Consider the following 25568-nt stretch of genomic DNA (forward strand, 5'->3'; position numbering starts at 1 on the left):
TGTCTAATATATATCTTAAGCTTACATGGCCACAACTTCCCTTCCAAGTCTTTCCCCATAAAGCCTCTCCAATTTCACTAAATGGAACACTAGGCCAAACTCCTGAAGTCGTCTTTGATTCCTTTCTTTCCTTCATGGGCTGCATCCAGCTCTCTGTAAGTCCTGTTGGCTCTACCCTCAAAATATATCCCAAATCCACCCGTTTGTCATCATCTCCCGGCTACAGTTTGCATTCCAACCACCATTATTTCTCACCAGGAGAGATGTACTGGTCCCTTTACATGCCAGTATCCACACCACAGCATGAATGATTTATCTAAATACATAAACCACATCATGTCACTCTCCTTCCCCCATCCACATGGAATTCTATTACTCTTAGAATAAAAACCTGAATCCCTTACTGTGGCCACAGGCTGTGCATGGTCTAGAGAGGGTCGAGGACAGATTCCAGGAACCAGAGCTAGGGGATGGTTTGGGGATGATTCAACAGCATTACATTGATTGTGCACTTTATTTCTATTACTATTATGTCAGCTCCACTGCAGATCATTGGGCATTAGATACTGGAGGCTGGCGACTCCTGCTGTGGAGGAAAAGAAGAGAGGGCTCTGGCCAGCCTCTCTGAGCTGACATCTACTTGGAGTCAAGACTGACAGTCATGCGATGGGGCTGATAAGGGAAGGCACATTACCAGGCATTGAATGGAGTCCTAGTAACAGGAACACTCTCAGTCTTATGGGGTTGACGTCTATTCTTTTATGTGCTCTTCTCAACCCTGCAAAGTCAGTGTTCTTATACTTACTCCACAGATAAAGGAACTAAAGCTTTGAGAGGTTGTTCTCTCTGCCTACATGACACAGCCTGAGTTCAAGTCTGTGAGTCTAACTTCATGTTCAGAGCACTTTGCGACACAGGTTTTATTCATTTGCTCATTGTTTCATTGTCTGGTCATGCATTCAGCAAATATTTGTCCGTTACCAATTATATATCAAGGATTGTGCTAGGTGTTTGAGATAGAAGGCAATAAGATACTGCCATTGGCCTCTGGGTCTAGAACATAGAGAAGAGGCAGGCATACTGAAATTAAAGAAATTCACAAAAGAAATTCCTAAGGGCTGGTTCTAGAAATATTATGCTAGTGAACCAACTGATGATTCAAATCTCATTCCCTCTACGAATACTAGTTCCCCGCCCTCAACACACACATCATCTCTATTATTCTCTGTACTTATAGAAAATAGTAGTGAGCTCTTCTTTCTTTTTGCAAACTCAGGGATATTGAGACTAGGAAAGACCAAATGGCTTGCAAATGATCATGTGCATCAGCAGCAAAGGCTGTACTGTGGGGGTGCTTTGCTCCCCATCCCAAGTATAGTCTATGGTCATGCTTTGCTCATTACCACCAATATGACCTGCTATACTGGGCTGACTGATGTTTTGCAAACACAGTCCTGTGTGAATACAGTAGGAGACCTTGCTATTTAAAGGGATCTTCTGATGAGTCTTTATTATTATTATTGTCCTTCTTACCTTCTGGTCCTAACTATGTTTCTTAAAAGAAACATTTCTGTTCTTCTCTGTGTCCTTGATTTTTAATTACTTCTCAAACACTTTAAATTCTGAGCCAGCCTTTTCTGAAACCATCCTTTTTACGGAAATTAGCTGAAAAAACTCATTGGACTCTTTTTCAGTCCTCATCTTACTTGAACTTCCTTCTGTATCTCATGTTCCTGTTTTCTTAAAATTCTATGATATCACATTATCTTGTCGATGAATCCCCACTTAACATCTTTAGACTTGATAGAACTTAAGTGTCAGATTCATCGCTCCATCTATCCACTGGGCAGTTCGTTCATTTATTCAACAAAGATTTGCTGGGTGCCTCCTAGGCAGCAGGGGATGGGTTATGTCTTGAGACTAACATGAAACAATGAATTTATTGCCTGGGGGTGAGCAGAAGGAAACAGATATTCACAGGCCACTCAAGGTTTCAAAATGAACTCATGATTTTTCTTTGTAAATGTCTTCTTAAATCTACATGTGTTTAACATTCCTACAGTCATTCCAGACACTCAAGTCAGAACTTAGAAGTTTCCCTCAGTCCCTCTTCTGCTCATCCACAAACCTTTGGCTAAGTTTTTTCAAGTCTATGTCATAAGGTTCATCTCTACTCTCACTGCTCCTGCCCTAGCTCAGATTCTCACCACCCTCTGCCTAGTTTTCCATGTAATATCCAAAATGATCTCTTCACCTCTGACCCAAGACCAGCATCCAGTGTCCTAGGCTGCAGCCATACTTCTCTTACCAAGAGAGTGACCTTTCTAAATCCAGATTTTAACCTGACGTTTCACTGCTAAAATCTCTTTAAAAGCTCCCTTCCCTTCAGGAAAAGTCCAGAGGTCTTTCTAACTGAGCTCCTGCCCACCTTCCAGCCCTGCTTTCCACTGTGCCTCCCCAGGCACACCCACTGCCCACATACCCACCTCCTACGCGCTAGTGATGAATAAAAGAGTTTCCCAGCTACGGAGTGAAGATTCAATTATGCAAATGTTCCCTCCTCTGCATAGCCATTTCCAAGATTCTCCCCTAGGCAGAGTATATTTGTTACTTTCTCTTTTAAACACCAATGCACATTATACATAATAATTAGTGTAGCCCCTGATTATCAAGCATTTACCAGTTCTGACATCATGCCAGACCCAGAGGCAATATGATACAGTGTTTAAGAACCTGAGTTTTGGAGATAGCAATATGGGCTCAAATCCCAATCTGTCATTTATTTAGCAGAATGATCTAGAGTAAGATACTTATGTGCTTTACTCCCCAATTTCTTCATCTTTAATAGGAGGATAATAAAACCCCTTTCATTGAGTATTATAAGGCTTAATGAGACAAAGTACAAAAAATGTTTAGCACGAGATCTGCTACATCATAAGCTATTATTAAGTTGAAGTTGTAATTACTGTTTTTGTTAATATACTTTTTATCATGGGGAATTGGCCCCCAAATCCTAGATGTTTTACCTTCATTTCACAACTAAGGAGGTTAGATTACTTGCCTAAAGTCATATACTTAGAAAGCAGCAAAATAAGAGTTTAAATCCACACCACAAAACACCATTATAGCCATTATAACGTGGTATGAAATGGATTTACTGTGTACCCAGATCTCCACCTGGATGGGAAGCTCCCAGGGGGCAAAGCTCCCTGGGGGCAAAGACACATTTCCATATTTGTATTTCACACAAGGATAAGTTTGAAATGAATGGACAAACAAACAACTATGTTTCAGCCAAGGCAGACTATGAGAGTCCAGTCCCGGGAGAGCAGAGAAGCGGCTGATATGGACACAGAGGCAACAGAACACGAGCCGCTACCACCAGTCTGGGTCACTCACTCATCGCTTCTATCTGCACGTGGATGAGGTTCTCGACGTCCTCCTCCAAGGTCTGATGCGGCTTCAGGGGGATGGGCAGGTAGCCATAGTGTTCTCGGTTGCAGAGGTACATCTGGATGCCTGCGGACACAAGAGAGGGACAAAAACGGCCAATCAGAAAACACTCGTCTGGGGCTTCCCTGGTGGCTCAGGGGAAAAGAATCCACCTGCCAGTGCAGGAGACACGGGTTCGATCCCTGGGTGGGGAAGATCCTACATGCCACGAATAACTAAGTGTGTGCATCACAATTACTGAGCCCACACTCTAGAGCCTGGGTGCTGCAACAACTGAAGCCCGCATGCCCTGGAGCCTGTGCTCTGCACCAAGAGAAGCCACCACAAAGACAAGCCTGCACACTGCAAAGAAGAGCAGACCCCACTCGCCACGATGAGAGAAAAGCCCGAGCAGCAGTGAAGATCCAGCACAGCCAAAAATAAACAAATAAATAAAACTCAAAAAAAGAAAGTACACTTCTTCATTTTACAATGACCACTAATGAAAAAGAGACCAGACTGTTTGGCACTGAAATTGAACAAGTAGTTGTTTCGGGCAGGGTATGTAGACCTCAAAAATGCTCCTTTATTAAGAAAGTATAACACAGTATTGGAGGCAAAATAAAAAACCTGGGCCACTCTTCAGCTCAGAGGAAATTGATATTTTCTCTCTGAAGAGAAAGCATCCTCGTGGCCTGGAAGGAACACTAAAGGCACAAAGGGATCAAAAAGGAGGCAAGGAATTCCTGTTCCAGAGAACAGAATGGAACACTGTAATCCATCTACAGGAAATAAAGAGAAGACGAGGAATAAAAGCCACATTTGATATGAAAGCAAACAGGAAAATCCCGTAAGGCTGACAGATTATTAAAGCTAACTCTAGGCATATGCAGAACAAAAAATAAAAAACAAAGGAAACTTAAAATTTTCCATGAGTCTCCATGGCTTGATTTCTCCTCTTAGCCCACATGGACTTGGAGTTGACCAACTGACATGAAACTTCTATAAAAGAGTCAGAAAGGGACAAAAGGAAGCCTGCATTTCAAGACCTGGTAAGAAGCTGTAGTATGATAATACCAGAGTCATGGCACAGCCCTCTCGTTTTCAACACCCATCTTCGCTACCCCAGCTGGCTAACTCCAAGAGTTACACAGAATCTTGGTTCAACTAAGGAGCTGGGGATATTGGAATCAAAAGGGCCTCAGAGAGATCCAGCAACTGGCAGTCCTGACAAATGAAAAGATTGCTTAAGTAAATAGATGAACCTGCCAAGCTCTGGTGCATATGTCCAAGCTTCCGATTTGTTAATTTCTATAATCACCTATGCTTTCCAGACAGAGAATTACCTGCATAGAGACTTCTCTGTTTTGTGCAGATGACATTTCCTCCAGTCAGCTACGTCACCTGTCAAACCAGGTGAGGCCGTCTCATAGCATTAGCAGGGAAGAACAAAAAAAGAAAAGAGTCTTTCTCCTCCCTGTGACTGAACCTGGTTCCCATCAAGGCTGGACCAGTAAGCACTGTCACTTCTCTTGCCTTCACCAGGAGAACTCACTAGTGCTACTGTTTGCTGACATAAATGCTTCTGAGGAAATTCAAACTCAAATGGACCCATTTGCAAAGTGGTGATGAATTCAGGAAACAGAGGGAAATGATTTAATGTTTAGGTTGCCTCTCGACCCTAATTAGGGAAATAATTTTACCATTCAACTTTCCAAAGCTTTGGTTATAAAGGAGAGATGGGACCTAGCCAAGCTATCCATCAAGTGTGAGGAGACAAGAAAGGCAGTTTCAAACACGCAAGGTCATAGATATTTACTTGCCATCACACTTCCTCAGACAGTGGCTGGATGATGTGGAAGAAAGAGAAGAAAGGGGAGTAGGGGGAGGAAGGAGGAGGAGGTTATAAAAAAAAAAGATGACAACGCAGGACATAGTGAACAGAAGAGTCAATAAGAGAAGAGGAGATGGTCGCAGGTCCACGACTGTGGCTCCTCTCAGACTGGAGGACACCAGGGAGCTCCAGGAGAATCCTCACACACACACACAAAGAACATCTGCTGAAATCTGACTGCTCTGAGAGGAGATCTAGACAATTAGGGATTTGTTTGGGGTTGTATTAGCAATAATAATCGGAGAAGGCAATGGCACCCCACTCCAGTACTCTTGCCTGGAAAATCCCATGGACGGAGGAGCCTGGTGGGCTGCAGTCCATGGGGTCACTAAGAGTCAGACATGACTGAGAGACTTCATTTTCACTTTTCACTTTCATGCATTGGAGAAGGAAATGGCAACCCACTCCAGTGTTCTTGCCTGGAGAATCCCAGGGACAGAGGAGCCTGGTGGGCTGCCGTCTATGAGGTCACACAGAGTTGGACGCAACTGAAGCAACTTAGCAGCAACAGCAGCAATAATAAAACTAAGCAAATAAAAAAGGCAATTATTAAGTCATATATGAAAGGAAAACTACCCACAGTCTATAAATGGAATTTGGTTTCCATGATTATAAGAACAAAAACACTGTTCATCACTCTATCAGTACCACATAACTATCAAGAGAACAGGGTCGGACTTCCCTGATGGTCCAGTGGTTGAGAGTCCATCTGCCGGTGCGGGGGACATGAATTCAATCCTAATCCAGGAATATCCCACATGCCATGGGGCAACTAATCCCATGTGCCATAACTACTGAGCCCGCAACCTAGAGCCCAAGCTCCAAAGAGAAGCCACGGCGATGAGAAGTCTGCACACAGCAACTAGAGAGTAGTCCCCAGCTCACCGCAACTAGAGCAAGCCCGTGTGCAACAACAAAGACCCAGCACAGCCAAAAATAAAGTAAGTAGTAGCAATAAAAAGAGGATGGGGTGATGGGAAGAATGTTTTTGCATGGAGGGGGCAGAGGGAGGGGACAGAACTAACTCCTCTTCAGTAGTAGAGTCAGTTTGCATGCATGCCCAGTCATGTCTGGCTCTTTGCGACCCCATGGACTGGAGCCTGCCAGGCTCCTCTGTCCGTGGAATTTTCTTGGCAAGAATACTGGAGTGAGTTTCCGTTTCCTACTCCAGGGGATCTTCCTGACCCATGGATTGAACCCATGTCTCCTGTGTCTCCTGCATTAGCAGGCAATTTTTTTTTTTTTTTACCACTGTATCACCTGGGAAGCCCATTACAGTCAATAGGTACGGCCTAAAGCAAAAACAGAAATTCGAGAAGTAGCATTAAGGGAGCTCCCTGGTGGTCCAGTGGTTAGGACACTGGGGTCTCATCTCACTGCTGAGGGCCTGGGCTCAATCCTTGGTCAGGGCAACTAAGATTCCAAAAGCCATGCAGCACAACCCCAGACCCCAGAAACTTCATTATAAGCATGCTATTTAGAAACCTGGATGTGACTCTTAAGAGTGAAAAATGCTGGGTCTTCTAAAAGGGGGAAATGGCACAGGATGGTGACTGCTAATGTTATAATAAACCAAGGGGGACTATTTGAACTTGATGTGACTATGTGACTGGATAGTTGGATAAGAATATAAAAATCTGAAAAAGAAATGTGCTGATAATTGCATAAAATCTATAAAAGAATCTGGTATTCTCAGTGAAAGCTAATTCTGGGGCAAACAACTTTCTTTTAAAAAAGAATGGTGAAGGATACTATATATTGAAGGCCTATACTTCTCTTAGGAAGGTGGAAAACATTTTCTTGCTCTCATATAGTACGTTAACATTGCAAGATTGATCTACCTACCTTTATCCTTGGTGATGGAAACTCAGAGTCTGAGAACCTGTGCTCTGCCCAAGGTCACCACATAAGTCATTAGTGCTAAACCTCTGTCCCTCAAAAGCCAATGCCAAGTATTTCTCCACCACCTGCCCAGGGTCTGGAAGCCGAGTCTCAGAACCAGTAGTCACTCTGGACTGCCACCCCTGCACACAGGAGGCCCTTTTGCTCACTACCCGTGATGTGCAGGAGCAGCTCTGCCTGCCCATCACCCACATCTCTTGCCTCTCCGACTCACAGCAGACATACGGTGGATGATTGGCTGGCGCCAAAGTACTGTGGCCACAAGACACAGCCCAGCTCACTGGCCACAGCGGGAGGTGAACTCCTGACCCTGGCTTCATAGGAGCCACAGAGCTTTGCCCATGACCCCTGTGCTCTCTTCTTGGGCTGGATGGGCAACCACACCCCAGCACCCTTGGATTGCTCCTCTCATTCATCACCCACGTGTGGCAATGTCTGGAGTCGGAGGTGAAAGATTAAGGTTCACAGTTTGTGGTTAGATGGTCCTGCCTGGGACATGTGGACCTTCTCTTTCCTTCTGGGTATTTACAAAATGATACTCCAATGGATGATCCACAGCTGGGGAGCTTCATAAGAGTGAGGACAAAAGAATATAAATCATCTTTCATCTTATTCTTTCAAGAGAGAAGGGAAGTGTTTTGCTTTGAAATTAAGAAGGAAAGAGCTTAGAAACACTCCATGGGCTGTGCAGGACTTGAGGCTCATTTAAGTCTCATCTAAAAATATTCCAAGCTAAGTAAAAGTGCTACCTTAGAACCACATGACTGTCAGGAAAGCTCTGTCATTCTCCCAAATGACAGCCATTCTTTCTTGTCTTGACTCCTGCCCTGTTCACAGTTTATGCCACTAATCTGACCCTCAGCTTTCACTGCTTCATAACTATTACTTATGTTTCCGCGTGTAAAGATCTTACCTCCCTAGCTGTCACAGAGCCTAACACAATGCTGGGTACAGCAGGAAAGCCTAGAGCACTGATCCTCTCCCCTTTCTTTCCTGCCTCGCCTCCTGAATCACCTGAATCACCCAACAGCTCTGCATCTCTGCATCTGCTTTCAATGTCCTGGGTAGGCCCATGGGAATCTGAACAATAAAGCATGGAATCCAAGGGAACAGCCCAAGCAAGGGGCATAGCTGAAAAACTCCTATCCAGCCTGTGTCATTCTTCCAGCTCCAAATCCAAATCTTGGTTTAAAAGATATATCATAATAATTTAGAGCCTGGGTCACAATAATGCCTCGTGCAATGTTTATCAAGGAGGCCTTTGTTAGGCACGGATCATTGTTGTAATTGTTAATAGCTCACTTTCTTGAAACATCCTTATTTCAAGCTCTTAAGCCAAGGCACTGGCACAAGTTGAAGGATTGGGAAGGCCTTGAGTTTGCTTCCATCCTGGAGAAATCAGAGCCAATTGCAGACCATGTGGAAAGAAGCAGTTACCATTAACCTTGACACAAGGATTTGCACAAAACCCTCCAATCTACATGAGGATAAGGACCTTGCTTTTGCCCTGACACAGTCCTAAAAAGTGTCTATACCTGGCCAGAGAGTCTAAATGGCTCTAGCAGGCAAGGGGAAAAAAGCCAGCATTCCACATTTCCACCAAATATTCTCATTTCTTCCAAATTTACAACTGATGAGTGGACACCTATGGCGGTCTAGGATGGCCTGATGTGAGCTGTAACTTGAATCTATATTAATATTCTCACCTGCCAGCAACCTGCCTCAGTCACCTGCAGTCTGTAGATGATCCCATCCACCTTGACTGTATGGCCACATGAATTGATACACCATTCTTCTGGTTTCTAAACTCACAGTTGCAAGTGGTTAAGTGACACATTTCTGGCTCATTGATAATGGGAGCTGCCCTCTGTCAGGAAGGTCTGAATGATCCTCAGAAAGCTTTGCTTTCGGGATATCATGTTTCTTTGTGCTGACCTGCTTTAGTGAACTATATCCTCTCTGATTGCTTGTGCAAGTGACACAGGGTAATAACTTATTTTCCTACTGACTTGTCTTCCTCAAAAGTCTACAAGGGTTCATGAAACAGTTAAGTCTGGCTTTGTTTTTCCTTCCATGAGGACTGTGGCAGAGACAGCTAGCTGCCTCCCAAAATCTGTCTTTTCCTTCTTCTAGAGAGAGAACTGGGGCTCTAGATTGCACAGAATGAAGACAATATTCTGAGCCTCCCTTACAGCTAGGAGTTGTCTTATGACTAAATCTGGCTACTGGGCTATGCAAAGTAGTGATGTGTTCAACTCCTAGATGGTACCCTCTAAGGACAGGAGAGTGCCCTCCCCTCTCTGGTTTTCACCTGATGACTGAAATATTACATCCATAATGATGAGACATCTTGGATCATATTATTAAGGGGTTAATACTTCACAGAGAGTGGACAAACAATAGAGAAGGAGCCTGGGTCTCTGAAAACTTTGTGGAACACAGTCACTGTACTAGCTCACTTATTTGAAAAGAAATAAACCACCATTTTTGAAGTCTGGGTCTTTCCAGTGTGGTTCTGGACCTCTGTCACAGTTTTCTAATTAATAAAAGGACTTCTTTAATGAGCAGAGAATGCAATAGCACCATCAAGAGCCAATCACTTGCCTCTGGCGCCACATTTTTTTAAAAAGAGAGACTGGATTCTTGGGTAGGGGCCAGCTCTGGCTTCTGGTCATTGGTGCTCATAGAGACAGCAACCCAGAGGGTGCTTGTATGGTTACTGCAGATAACTGAGTGCCTCTAACACTACCTCAATAGGAAGCCCATCTCCTTACTTAGAGTGTTTTATTATAAAATGCACAAAACAAAGGAGCTGGTCATTTGCAGCATCTCCACGGTGGCAATACAACATGCATACAAACAGTACCTGCTTGCCTGCTGGAGAAGGCAAAGACGATGATGTCATCAAAGGTCCAGGTGTAGTCCTGGTGCGGGGGATAGAACATCAGCTTGTCAGAGGCTTCCTTCTTGAGGTCAATTAGGAATGTGGAATGAACCATGGGGACCGGAAAGCAGCCCAACCTCTTCCATTCTCTAATTTGAAGATAGTCCGGGGTTCGTTTATAGAAGCCCTGGAAAGAGCAGATGGGTGGGTTATTTTCTCTGATCTGAGGGCTTCCCCTTTCCCAACCTTCCACTAGATGGACTCCTAATGAACACCAGTACCAATCCTGGAGCAAAGCCACCTTCTCTCTTTATCTTGGCCTAAGAATTTCCAACTGAGCTTAAGAAATGCTGCTTACATTTTAAAAAAAATCCTAAAAGGGTCTTGTTATCAGAAACAGTTTTGGTTTCAGCACATCTCTTCATTTAACAGATTCACATAACAGCTTTCACATACGACATCACTGAATACGTATATGACGTCATTGAATATATGTATACGAAGTGTGAGCAGTCAGAGGTGGTTGAGCAGAGCAGTGGAAAGCAGATGTTCTGGGATTTGGCTGCCTGAGTTCAAGTCCTGCCTCAGCTGCTTACTGCATGAAGGTGTTGGTCAGGCCACTCAGCCTTACTGTGTCTATTTCCTCATTGTGAAATAGGAATGATGGCACTATCTACTCCACGGGGTTCTCTGTCAAGTAAGGAAAAACCTGAAAAATGCTTAGAATAGTGCCCAGCACCAAGAAAGCATCGATAAATAATGGCTGTTATTAAAATTACATTACATTGGCTGATTTTTAAAATTTTTAATTAGAATATAATTGCTTTACAATGTTGTGTTGGTTTCTGTTGTACAACAACATGAATCAGCTAGATGTTGTGTGTTAGTCACTCAGTCATGTCCAACTCTTTGTGACACCATGGACTGTAGCTGGCCAAGGTCTTCAGTCCATGGGGTTTTCCAGACAAGAATACTGGAGTGGGTTGCCATTTCCTTCTCCAGGGTGAATCAGCTATGTGTATACATATATCGCCTCCCTCTTGAGCCTCCCTCCCACCCCCCAGGCCACCTCTCCGGGTCATCACAGAGCACAGAGCTGAGCTCCCTGTGTTATACAGCAGCTTCCCACTAGCCATCTGTTTTACACATGGTAGCGTATATATGTGGAGAAGGCAATGGCACCCCACTCCAGTCCTCTTGCCTGGAAAATCCCATGGATGGAGGAGCCTGGGAGGCTGCAGTCCATGGGGTCACTAAGAGTCAGACACGACTGAGCAACTTCACTTTCATTTTTCACTTTCATGCCTTGGAGAAGGAAATGGCAACCCACTCCAGTGTTCTTGCCTGGAGAATCCCAGGGACGGGGGAGCCTGGTGGGCTGCCGTCTATGCGGTCTCACAGAGTGGGACGACTGAAGTGACTTAGCAGCAGCAGCAGCAGCAGTGTATATGTATCAATGTTACTCTCCCAATTTGCGCCCCCATTCCTTCCCACCATGTCCACAAGTCTGTTCTTGACATCTGTGTCTCTGTTTCAGCCTTGCAAATAGGTTCGTCAGTAGGATTTTTCCAGATCCCATATATATGCAATACTGAATATTAATATGTGGTATTTGTTTTCCTCTTTCTGACTTGTTGTTTAGTTGCGAAGTTGTGTCCAACTCTTTTGCAACCCTATGGACTGCAGCCCACCAGGCTCCTTTGTCCATGAGATCTCCCAGGCAAGAATACTGGAACGAGTCACCATTCCCTTCTCCAGGGGATCTTCCCAACCCAGGGATCAAACCAGTGTCTCCTGCACTGCAGGTAGATTCTTTACAGCTGAGCCAGCAGGGAAGCCCTCCTTTCTGACTTACTTCACTCTGTATTTTTAACTAAACATGCAATACTTAAACAAATTAATGGGGCCTTCTTCCAATGCAATTATTTATTCACTATTCTGGTGGAGCTGCCACTGCTACATGTTTTAGGGGGGATTCCTCTTTGAAAGTTCCCTCTGGGCAGTACACAGGACAACCAATGCCCTTACTTTGTGGTTCTGAACACACTGGTTTGGAGTAACCCAGCTTGCTTTCCCTCCAAGCTCAACTGTTCATTCAACAAACATCTCCTGAATGCCTACTGCAATCCAAGCTGTGTGAGATGCTGGAGACATAGCAGTAAATTGACAGTCCCAGCTTTAGCCCACACGGGTACAGAATCCACTGGAGCTTTATACTCCAGTGGCACCAATTATGTAACTTGACTATTGCCAAAGCTCAAATCCATTCCAGAGAGGATGAAGATGTGTCTCAACAAAATTAAAGCATGTGGAAACTTGGAAAGGCATTTTAAAGTACATTTTAGGCAACAGCAGGCTCATGGAACAAGTGTAAGACTTCACAGGGCCAGGACTCTGAAGGGCATGATACCCAGCAGTTGCACAAGTGCGTGCATATCCCTTAATCAGTCACATTACTCTGGGGTCACACTTCCTGCAGTGGTGTCACTAGCCACACGGTAGGCCCTGCAGCCTCTTCTCCAGCATTTCTTTTAGTCTCCAGACTAGTGTTCTAGTCTAGCTAATGCTCACACTGACCACGTGGTAAGGTACAGGGGGATCACAAAAGAAGCCTCAGAAGATATGTGTCTCATCATCATCTAGCTGATTGATCTTACCCCATGCTTCACCTCTTCGAGCCTAAGTTTCTCCTCCTGAAAAGATGGGGTAAAAACTGGTCTGTTGATCTCCCAGGGTTGTAGAAGGGATCACATGTGATCCAGTCTATGAAGATACCTTGGAAATTGTAATGCATTAGATGAAGGATTATTATTCCCGCAATTTTTTATTAGCCTTTAACAAAGGTTACATCTTTCAGCTTACTAGTATTCTTCCAAGGGATAGAAGAATTTTTCCAAGGGATAAAGGGAAAACTGGTTCTTTAGAGGAACTGCCTAGGAACACACACCAAATGCAAAGTTCTAGACTACTTAGGAACAATATTCTCAGACTGAGGAGCTTGGAAAATTCATGAGGATGAATCACAGAATACCCCGGGGACAGGGAGGAAGGAAGCAGAGAAGGAAGGAGAGAAAGAGACCTCATATGCTTCCTGCAGAGAGGTGGAGGCAACAGATGCGTCTCTTTTTCCACATAAACTGAATATTGTTGGTAATCATTCCTACTTAGTGGCCAGACATAACCGAGGTCATGTTTTGAATGTGTTTAAAGGCACTGGACATCAAGGCTTGACTTAAGCTTATGAAGTCACTGGCTGTTTCTGTTCCTGCCCTCGCAGAAGCCTGACTGAGGATGACAGAAAGCCAGAAACAAACATAAATAAGAATTGCCCCCAGATTGCTTAGATTTTACTTTCACTGTGCAAAGTAAGTGAGCTTTTAGCATTAAAGCAAGTAAGACAACAGAAACCGGAAGGCCACAGTTGTGAGGATAATCCACTCTCGATGCCGGTATCAGTGCCTGACTCATTAAAAACACCCTAGAGTGATGCTGCCATGGTAAGTGCTGCACATTATTAACTGAGAATGTATGAACTTAAATTTAATATAATATCTTCTCCTCAAGGAAATGATTGGCTTTTATAAATATGAACTTAACGCGTCCCTAAAAGAGATGTGGATACCATACATTCAAAATCCCTTGGAACTGCAGGAAATATTTGTTAACAAAAGAGCAATGCCCACTCCAGTTGTGTGCAAGAGCCATGGATTTAAATTTTCAGGGAGTTTGCAAGCCAGTTTTTATGTTGATAGTTTAAAATCTGTAAAAACAAAAATCATGCTAACACCCACCATTCTAAGTAAACCACGAACAGCAAGCTTTCCATGCGCTTAATAATTATATCAAGTGACCGCACTTCAATTGACTTAACCTTCCCCTCAGCTTAAACAACATTTGCGTGGTGGGAGTACTGACACCATGAAAACCAGCAAGTGCTGCCAATCAGGGGTTTTCCCTACAGACAGCCACCACCAAGTATTTACCAGCACACCATTGGCCTCTTTCTTCATCCAAAACCAAACCAAATATAAAACAGGGACTGAAAATTTAGCTCTTTGAGCATGAGAACACATCTAACATACACTTTTTCCCTTAGAGCATCTTTAGCCTACATTGATATATATTACATTGATCAGTTTATCTCTCTTAATTTATTAACTAAAGAATCAGAAATACAATCAGCCATAAACATTCACTGCAACACCTCTCTAGACTGTGAAGATTTTTACAATGGAAAACAGAGATGATGGAAATAACTTAAATTTTGTAAAAACATCTATCACAGTAGTTCCAATTATTCAATTTCTTTGGAAATAAATTTGGCAACATATCAAGGGTCATTAAAATGTTTAATACTCTTTAACTCACTAATTTCACTTCTTAGAAGCTGTCCCAAGGAAATAATACTAAATATGAAAAATTTTATGTTAATCATGATGGTTATTATAATAGTTAAAAGTTGTAAATAGATGTTCTTAAACTAAAAGAAAGGCTAAGTAAATTGCATAATAGCCACTTGATGATATAGTTAAAACATGTCATCTGTTATCTATGATGTTAGAATGGGAGCAATTAACATGATGTTTTTTAAAAAACTTTTTTTCTATTTCCAGTTTTTTACAGTGTTCGCATGTGAGTTTTAATGACCAAAAATATTTAATTTTTTGAAAATCTCTGAATCAGGGAGACGAAAAGTACAAATCCCAGTAAGCTTTGGTTAATTTAAAGCTTCTAATCCTAAACTCATTAGAATAATGTCCTCACAATTCATTAGTACAGAAGAGCTCTTTGGGTTCTGGCATTGGACATGGATTTACCTCCTTTCCTGAAAATCCTTGCTCTAGTCACACAATGACATGCGTGTTTCAAGGGAGAAAATCAGAAAAAGATTCACGGGGCTACTGCTGACAGGTGGCTGCCTTGTTAAAACTCATAACTTAATTTGTTAACCAACACACTTGCCTGAGGTGTGATTCCGCACCAGAAATTAGAGTACAAGCCCCGAGACTCCAGCATGGGGGCCACAATGGTTTTGTTTTCTGCGATCAGTAGATTGAGGGTCTGCGGATTAGTCAAGAAGTTGTCAACATCTATAAACTAGGAAAAGAAAAGGAACATCAGATGAAAAGGTACTTTTCAGTAATGGGTGTGCTGCTGCTGCTGAGGCAGTCGTGTCCGACTCTGTGCGACCCCATAAACGGCAGCCCACTAGGCTCCTCTGTCCCTGGGATAAAAGTAACCTAACACTTGCCAAAGGATCACGGAAACTTGCCCATGACATACAGAACCAGCTCTCCATGTTTTTCTTATGGAAACCCCTTGGGGCTGGATAGCTTTCATTTAGGCAAAACGCATCAGTCTAACTTCCACATGTTTAGCTCTGCATAAGGCACCAAGCAATGAATTGGTATTATCGCTGGGCAAATACTAGACTGGAACTCAAGCTACACCTTGGTAAGTATAAGATATGAATGGGTCTCAAGCCCTTAAAAGATTCATTTGCATTTATTGCATGCTCATTCTAAGTACAAATGAACAGACCTATTTAGGTTGTCTATAGTAATGTCAAACTGGCCCCAAATGAATCCATCAATGCTCTCTTAATGCTACAATTAGATTTTTTTGTTTAAAGTATATTACATACTAGTGAAGCTATTTCCCATTCTCATCAGAAATCAGTGTTAACACATTCATTTACAGGGACAGCATAGAAGTTTCTATTATATAAAATAATCACACTGAGCTGTGCACTTAAAAAATTAAGATGGTAGAGTTTATGTTATGTATACTTCCCACACACACAGAAAATAAAACCTCAGAAGCTTTCATTCTTTTGATAGTCGGTCTCTTTACTCAAAATTCTGTGGCTCAGCACTTGTACGCTTCACAGACATTTAAGCAGCTATGCAATGTTAAATATCAGCACAACTGGAAACTTCTATGAAATTATTTGTATTGAAAATGGGTGTGTGATAAACTATCGGGCTGATTTCTGTTGTGACTGCGAGGCTGAGGGTGGTCAAAAGTGTTCCCTTTAGGAGTCAGAGAACAGACGTCCATTAGTTTTATGAAACATCACTGGCTTTGTTTCGTTGGTGGTATTTCTAGTGTTGTACTGAAAAAGGTTTGCCAAAAGAATTAAATGGGTTTGTGGGGGCGCACACAGAGGAAGAACTTGGTTGCCATAAACTTGTGGAGAAAGAAGACTGTCAGCTTTCAAATGAGAACAGGGACTGCGGCTCCTTACTGCGCAGGTCCCAAGAAGTTAAGACCTTTACTATTGCTTTACCCACAGCATTCCCTCTGAACTAAAAAGATTTAGGGTTTTTCATGTTTACTACAATAAAGAGATAGAACAATTCAGGAGCTTATTTGCTTACTCACTAAAAATGCATGTGAGGAATGGGTCTGAGATGAAATCTAGGTCTCACGATATTAAGCTCTCCAGACTTATTCTTGTGCCTTTATTAGAACACTGAGGAGGAGAGGCCTAAAAAGGGTCGTTTTGATTGCTCCCACGGTCCTAGATTATCGACAATTGCTCTGGACACATTCTAGATAACAGTTGTCAAGAAATTAAACATCTGTTTTTACCAGAATGTAGTCTGACCATTTTTCCCTCGCAGTTCGAAGGGCTGCCTGCCGTAGTTTCATCACGTGGGCAAAACGGGAGGCAGGCCAGTGCTTTGGTCCAATTTCATCAGGGTAAGACCTATAATAATAATAATAATGATGATGATGATGATGGCTAATAATTATTGAATGCGTGTATATTGCAGGCACTACATACTAATCCATTTTATCTTCCAGTAGTAGCCCTAGGAAGTCGATATTGTTATAGTTATCATTATCCCCTTATTACATATAAGAAATTGGAGCAAGGAGAGATTAAGTAATTTTCTGCTTCCCATACACAGGAATCTTTATACAAAACACTAGGCTGGCGAAAAAGTTTGTTTGGGCTTTTCTGTACATCTTATGGAAAGACCTGAAAGAACTCTTGGGCTGACCCAATATTTCAGTTCTCATTAGAATTCACTCTTTTTATGATGAAGTGCTACCACTCTCCCCTCTTTACAGCTGAGGAAATTGGTCAGAGTGGTTAAGTCATTTGCTTAACATTATGCCATTAATAAGGGGTATAGCCAGAATTTGAATCTAGGAATAACCCCAAAGCTCATGTTCCTAGACACTGTCTCATACATTCAGCCATCAGATACATTTGAAAATGTTACAGCATCAAATTAGGAGCTTCCCGGGAAAAACAAAGGTTTATTTTCTGTGGTCAAGTCTCAGTAAAGGACTCTACAGAGTCCAACATGTTGATCTCCCCCAGACGGAGTGAGATCACGGAGCAAATACATAATGCTGGAATGTCTCTCAACACCCACAAGGCTGCCAGGACTCATCCACGGCCATGGAGGCAGCCGGGTTGGCTCACCCTTGAGAACCTTTCTGAAAGCTCCCACCTGGTACGGACATTGATAAAGTCACAGGGGCCCCAAACTGGCCACCACTTCAAGTCCTTGTAGCTGCACACGGGCAGGACATCTGCCTCAGTAAAAGAGAAACCACAAAAATGAGACCATAACCATACAAACAAGATGAATAAAACTGTTTATTACACAGGAAGTCTCTGAAATGTTTTCCCCAATCATTTCTACAAAACTCAGTGGAATTCCTGTCTTTTTTTTTTCTGAATATGTTGCCCCTAAAAATACCTTCTTTGATATTTCTCACACTGACCTTGGCATACAATATATTTAGTCAAAATCTGGCTATGGAGAAAATTACCAGGATTTGGGAGAGGTACATAGAGTTTTTCTGGGCCACTCTAACTGGGCCAAATTCCATTATAAGTAACTCCAAAAAAGTGTTCAGAATCTTTTACAGTGTCCACATTTGATTGTTAAGGTTTGCTCCATCTATAGACCATATGCTGAGATTGAGACATAGATGTAGATACATACACATGTACATGTAATAAAAAATATTATACAGTGAGAGACTAGAAGAACAAATTTTGTTCTGGAACAGCATTTATTATTTCTATAATACATATTCAGTTTCCAATAAATGACTTATCCTGGGAAAAATTTCAGCAGCTCAATTCATCCCACTTCTACAATTCCTTAATCTAGAACTATAGTAGCCTGGGAACATTTAGAGTATTAAGTTTGAAATATATTTATTCATATTCCCATTCACTCATTTGTTTATTCAACAAGCATAAATTTAGTGCTTACAGGAACATAGCACTGAGTGAAACATAAAGTATTTGTACATTTTAGCCCCTGTGTAAAAAATAAAATAACTTAGAAAAAATGCATGAATTAGATAGTCAATGTTCATTAAGTTTATTGTTGTGCCAAACAAGATGATACAGGAAATAAGCAATACAAGTGTTAAGAGAAGGTAGACATTTGTAACTGGAATGATTAGCCACAGCCTTTGGTAGCAGGTAGAATTTGGGATAAAGGTTATCACAGAGAAGGGAAGGAAAGCCCGGGGTCGAAAATAAAAGTAACATCTGGATAAGGCAGTTTTCTTTTAGGAAATATTGGTATAAAGATATGGATATTTTTTAAATATTTATGAAATATTTCAAATCAGGCATTTGAACTTCATTCTGTAGGCAGTAGAGAGTCACTGAAGTTTTTTCAACAAAGAAATGAAAGGCCATCATTAATATTTTAGGTAGATTGATTTGACAGTGTGGTATATAGTATCATTTTGAAGATAAAGCAACTAAGAAGTTGCTGCAGTAGGGTCTTCCCTGTGATTCAATGATTAAGACTCTGCACTGCCAATGCAGGGGCGCAGGTTCAATCCCTGGTCCCGGAACTAGAATCCTGCATGCTGTGCAGTGCAGGGAAAAAAAAAAAAAATTGCGAGGGTAAAGACTGGAAATAGCGTCAATGTCCATTAGTAGGAGGATGATTAAATAATTATGGTTCACCCATCAGTGGATACTCTGCAGTCACAAAAATAATGAGCTACTCTTTAACTCTTGCTATGGCTCAGAGGTTAAAGCGTCTGCCTGCAATGTGGGAGACCTGGGTTCGATCCTTGGGTCGGGAAGATCCCCTGAAGAAGGAAATGGCAACCCACTCCAGTATTCTTGCCTGGAGAATCCCATGGACGGAGGAGCCTGGTAGGGCTACAGTTCACGGGGTCACAAAGAGTCGGACACAACTGAGCGGGCAACTTAACTTATGGTACAATTACCAAGTTACGATGGGTTAAAAAGCAAGGTATATATAAGAATAATACAAACTTTTCACTATGATCCCTCAAGTATAAAAGGTTAATACTCAAAGTATGAATAAGTAATATCAATATTTTAAAACATACACTACTGTGTTAATTTACTTGAAAACTAATGAGAGTCTGAACTTGGCTGGTACCTGCATGAGCAAAGAGGAAAAGAAATACAAAGATCTGTCAAAGAAAGAAATAGCAGGTCTTTGTAACTTACTATCAGTTACAGAGACAAAAGACAATGAAAAATCACATGTGCCTCTAAGATTAGAAACCTAAGTGACTGGAAAACTGATTAAGGCGGGGGAAGGGTAAACAACGAGTTCACAGAATGTTCTCTGCTACTCACTCAGGTTCATCCATAGGCCTCCACTCCACATAGTGATAGGCTTTCTGTACATTTTTCAGCCACTCCCTGAGTATTTCTGTTGTATTATCCACATTGTGGTCAGTGGCCGCCCTGCATGAGAGAAAGCACCACACAGTTCAGTTATTATGTCATCCAAAGACCAAGGAAGGAAGCCAAAGGACTCCAGATAAACGAAAGGAGAACGGCCAGTTCTAGACACTGTGTACATGAAAATGACTCCCTCATGTTCCAATCTAGACAATTTCTGAAGCGAGAGAGATGGCTTTCAACCATCTCTGTGTCATTAGATCCCTAAGCAGGACTTGGCCAACGGTAAAAGAGATGTAAAAAACAGTATATGTGTAAAATGAATGGGTTAGTTAACTAATATTCTTGGAAAGTTTTCCATTTGTTTTAATTTTTAGGTATCCGATTTTTAGGTATTACCTTTTAACTTCATAAGAGCAACTCTCAATTTAAGCAATAATTCAGCTGCATTTTCAAGTCCCACAAAATTTTTAATCAGTGCTGCTTTAATCACACACACACAACAGAGGGGAAAATCACAATAACAGTTTTCAGTATAAAATTCAAAGCCCAAGGTATCTTCACTTATTTATTTTGGATAACTTCACCATCGCTTTCATAAGATAGAATACCTTCAGAAGTCTACAATGTATGTAAACTGGTTTCTGCTCTATCCTGAAAGTTTAACAAACTGATTCACTTAAAAAGGAGTTTAAGTCATTTATTAAAACATAAATGTTTTCAAACAGTGTCACAAAGCAAACACATGCTATGTATAATATAATGCATCTAAAGACTAATAGAGTTTTGCCAAGAAAATGCACTGGTCATAGCAAACACCCTCTTCCAACAACACAAGAGAAGACTCTACACATGGACATCTCCAGATGGTCAACATTGAAATCAGATTGATTATATTCTTTGCAGCCAAAGATGGAGAAGCTCTATACAGTCAACAAAAACAAGACCAGGAGCTGACTGTGGCTCAGACCATGAACTCCTGATTACCAAATTCAGACTTAAATTGAAGAAAGTAGGGAAAACCACTAGACCATTCAGGTATGACCTAAATCAAATCCCTTATGATTATACAGAGGAAGTGAGAAATAGATTTAAGGGCCTAGATCTGATAGATAGAGTGCCTGATGAACTATGGAATAAGGTTTGTGACATTGTACAGGAGACAGGGATCAAGACCATCCCCATGGAAAAGAAATGCAAAATGGCTGTCTGGGGAGGCCTTACAAATAGCTGTGAAAAGAAGAGAAGCAAAAAGCAAAGGAGAAAAGGAAAGATATAAGCATCTGAATGCAGAGTTCCAAAGAATAGCAAAAAGAGATAAGAAAGCCTTCCTCAGCGATCAATGCAAAACAATAGAGGAAAACAACAGAATGGGAAAGACTAGAGATCTCTTCAAGAAAATTAGAGATACCAAGGGAAAATTTCATGCAAAGATGGGCTTGATAAAGGACAGAAATGATATGGACCTAACAGAAGAAGAAGATATCAAGAAGAGATGGCAAGAATACACAGAAGAACTGTACAAAAAAGATCTTCACGTCACACCATCAGATAATCACGATGGTGTGATCACTGACCTAGAGCCAGACATCCTGGAATGTGAAGTCAAGTGGGCCTTAGAAAGCATCACTACAAACAAAGCTAGTGGAGGTGATGGAATTCCAGTTGAGCTATTTCAAATCCTGAAAGATGATGCTGTGAAAGTGCTGCACTCAATATGCCAGCAAATTTGGAAAACTCAGCAGTGGCCAACAGGACTGGAAAAGGTCAGTTTTCATTCCAATCCCAAAGAAAGGCAATGCCAAAGAATGCTCAAACTACCGCACAATTGCACTCATCTCACACACTAGTAAAGTAATGCTCAAAATTTTCCAAGCCAGGCTTCAGCAATATGTGAACCGTGAACTTCTTGATGTTTAAGCTGGTTTTAGAAAAGGCAGAGGAACGAGAGAGCAAATTGCCAACATCCACTGGATCATGGAAAAAGCAAGAGAGTTCCAGAAAAGCATCTATTTCTGCTTTATTGACTATGCCAAAGCCTTTGGCTGTGTGGATCACAATAAACTGGAAAATTCTGAAAGAGATGGAAATACCAGACCACCTGACCTGCCTCTTGAGAAATCTGTATGCAGGTCAGGAAGCAGCAGTTAGAACTGGACATGGAACAACAGACTGGTTCCAAATAGGAAAAGGAGTACGTCAAGGCTGTATATTGTCACCCTGCTTATTTAACTTCTATGCAGAGTACATCATGAGAAACGCTGGACTGGAAGAAACACAAGCTGGAATCAAGATTGCCGGGAGAAATATCAATAACCTCAGATATGCAGATGACACCACCCTTATGGCAGAAAGTGAAGAGGAACTAAAAAGCCTCTTGATGAAAGTGAAAGAGGAGAGTGAACAAGTTGGCTTAAAGCTCAACATTCAGAAAACAAAGATCATGGCATCTGGTCCCATCGCTTCATGGGAAATAGATGGGGAAACAGGGGAAACAGTGTCAGATTTTATTTTTCTGGGCTCCAAAATCACTGCAGATGGTGACTGCAGCCATGAAATTAAAACACGCTTACTCCTTGGAAGGAAAGTTATGTCCAACCTAGATAGCATATTCAAAAGCAGAGACATTACTTTGCCAACAAAGGTTCGTCTAGTCAAGGCTATGGTTTTTCCAGTGGTCATGTATGGATGTGAGAGTTGGACTGTAAAGAAAGCTGAGTGCCGAAGAATTGATGCTTTTGAACTGTGGTGTTGGAGAAGAGTCTTGAGAGTCCCTTGGACTGCAAGGAGATCCAACTAGTCCATTCTGAAGGAGATCAGCCCTGGGATTTCTTTGGAAGGAATGATGCTAAAGCTGAAACTCCAGTACTTTGGCCACCTGATGCGAAGAGTTGACTCATTGGAAAGACTCTGATACTGGGAGGGATTGGGGGCAGGAGGAGAAGGGGACGACAGAGGATGAGATGGCTGGATGGCATCACTGACTTGATGGACTTGAGTCTGGGTGAACTCTGGGAGTTGGTGATGGACACGGAGGCCTGGCGTGCTGCAATTCATGGGGTCGCAAAGAGTTGGACATGACTGAGCGACTGAACTGAACTGAACTGAACTGAACTGAAAACAAAGTTATTCAGAACAGCCCAAAATGAACAGATATGCCAGTCAATTGGAAAAGAAAGAAGGAAAGCATGGGTTGTAATCTTGACATCAAATAAGGTAGAATTCAGGCCAAAATTATTAAACATAACAAGGCAAAATTGTAATTATAATAATAATGCTAAATAATGTCATTCACATCAATGATATAATAAATGTGCATATCCATGTACCTATATATAGTACAGGGGTTAGCAAACTTTTCTTTAAAGCCAGACAGTGACTATTCTAGGCTGGTAGGCTGTATATTTTCTGTTGTAACTACTTAACTGTCATTGTAGCAGTGAAGCAGTCATTCATAACATGTGAATGAATGAGCATTATTGTGCTCCCGTAAAGATTTGTTTATGAAAGTAGGCAACAGGTCTACAGGCTGTGGTTTGCCAACCCCTATACATAGAAAGGCAAAGCAAGCACCTTTAATAAGCACCTTTAGAATAATAAGAGTGTTTAATATACTACTTTCGGTTAAAGAAAGTACAAAGGGGAGAAAGTAAATATGTAAAGAATCTACGGAACACAACAATAGAGATTCTACTTCTTTCTCAAGTGCACATGAAACATTCACAAAAATTGACCAACAATTACACTATGAAGAAAGCTTTACAAAATTGGAATAATATTTATCGCATTCTCTGATCACGTCATAAAATCAAAAATTAGTAATAAAACCTCCAAAATTCCATTAAAAGCTCTCTATTAAACAACTATTAAGGGAAAGAAGAAATACAAATCAACTTTAGAACTTCTAAAGATAAATAATAAAAACACTAGAGATCAGAACTGAGGGATACAATTAAAGTAGTGGTCAGAGAAAATTCAGTTTTTTATCCTTAAATCAATAAAAATTAATGAGTTAAACTCCTACTCCAAAAGCTAGAGAAAGAGCAACAAAACAAACAGGCATAAAGATGAAAGTAGAAAATCATGAGGTAGAAAACAAAGAAAAAGCAGAATTAATAAACAAAAGAAATGTTACTTTTTTTAAGTAAAAAAATCAACAAAAGACAATCACTAGTTAATATAACCCAGACAACACAAAAATTAAAAATAAAAAAAGACAAAGATGAAGGGAATATGACTGACATGAAAGAATTTTTTAAAAAATCATATGCAATTAATTCATATAACTCAATGAAAAATAAATTTGAAAACTAGATATAATAGATGTCCTAGCAAGACGCATGTTAGCAAAATTGATTCCAGTTGAAATGTAAAACTTAAAAGAGAACAGTTTTCTTGGAAGAAATTAAGAAAGAAACAAAAAAACTCACACTAGACCCAGATGGTTTCATAGGGAAATTCTACCAGATATCTTAAGAATATGTGTGCATGTGTGCACACTCAGCCATGTTCAACTCTGCAACCCATGGACTGCAGCTTGCCAGGCTCCTCTGTCCATGGGATTCCCAGGCAAGAATACTGGAGTGGGTTGCCATTTCCTCCTGGGGGGGTCTTCCCAACTCAGGGATCAAACCTGCATCTCCTTTGTCTCCTGCATTGGCAGGCGGATTCTTTACCACTGAGCCATCTGGAAAGCCCATCTTAACATTAGCTACCTCCATAGTTATGTGGCTTGTTCCAAGTCCTTTTAATAATGCAAGTGCGACAGTGATAACTAAACCTGATAAAGACACAACTACAGAACAGTTATCTTTCAATGAATATGCTGCAAAAATCCTAAAGCATTAGTGAAAATTCAACACTAGTCCTGATTTTTTAAAACCACACTGAATAAAATTAAAACAGGATGGAAGGGAGGAAAGAAGGAAGGAAGAAATGGAGGAACAATGGGAAAGAAAGAGTCATGGGAAAATAGAGGTATCTGAGACACTTAAGTGAGAGTAAAAATATACTCTCACTTATACTTTATTGGCAATTTATACTTTATTGGCAATTCAGCAGTTCCTACTGGGGAGGGAAAGCTGTTGGCATTATCAGCAGTGGTGGTTCCCTGGGAGCATGGTCTTGACAAGAGCAAATGAAGAGAGGTGAACAGTGGTCACTTCTTCCATTTATAGCAATTCAGTACATAGAATTTTGTTAAACCCAATCTATAATGGTTTTTATTCTTCCTACTTGAGCTTTTGGGGGTCACGGCTGCTCCAAAAGTAACAAGTGAAATCTCTAAGAGAGGATGAGAAATCTTTAAGAGAAATAATGTTCAAGAGAAAAAAAAAAAAAAAACTGTTAAGCAAAGCATAGTGAAAGGCCATGTTACACAGGGAATAAATTTCTGTAAAACACCAAGTAACATGATGATATGTAGCTTATGTCACAAGATATAGAAAAATGAAGGAAAGAGGGGTATGACTAATATTTGAAAATCTTATTTCATAAAATGGATATGTGAATGAAAACTATCCTTATTTAAAGCATTATTCAAAAAATAGAGGATCAGGAGGTGATGCCAATGGCCGATTCAATCTACTTTCAAGTCTTTTCTGGAAATCAGATTAGAACCAGCTCCTTTCTTTGAAACAAGATGTAGGAGGGAGAGACCCACAAACCCACCTGGACATTCTACTTTCTGGAGGGAAGAGAGGTGATGTGTGTAGCTGATAGTGTTGGGGGACAACAGGTGAGCATGTTAGGACAGAGGTGGGGGAGTACAAGCAGGTGGGAAAATGGGCCAGGAAGCA

At 41.3% G+C, this 25568-nt stretch overlaps 1 protein-coding gene across 2 annotated transcripts in view; it reads right to left on the bottom strand.

Annotated features, from left to right (window-relative positions):
• The window catches only part of COLGALT2 (collagen beta(1-O)galactosyltransferase 2), a 122169-nt gene that overhangs the window by 27122 nt on the left and 69479 nt on the right, over window positions 1–25568 (bottom strand). For both annotated transcript variants that reach the window (XM_055582914.1, XM_055582915.1), the window contains exons 2-6: window positions 19723–19833; window positions 16707–16824; window positions 15075–15209; window positions 10095–10299; window positions 3400–3519 (exon numbers count right to left, since the gene is read on the bottom strand). In XM_055582914.1, coding sequence (XP_055438889.1) covers window positions 3400–3519; window positions 10095–10299; window positions 15075–15209; window positions 16707–16824; window positions 19723–19833 — 689 coding nt within the window. The remainder of the gene's footprint in view (window positions 1–3399; window positions 3520–10094; window positions 10300–15074; window positions 15210–16706; window positions 16825–19722; window positions 19834–25568) is intronic.

Source organism: Bubalus kerabau, chromosome 5 (genome assembly GCF_029407905.1).
Source record: "Bubalus kerabau isolate K-KA32 ecotype Philippines breed swamp buffalo chromosome 5, PCC_UOA_SB_1v2, whole genome shotgun sequence".
In the NCBI taxonomy this organism is placed as follows: domain Eukaryota; kingdom Metazoa; phylum Chordata; class Mammalia; order Artiodactyla; family Bovidae; genus Bubalus; species Bubalus kerabau.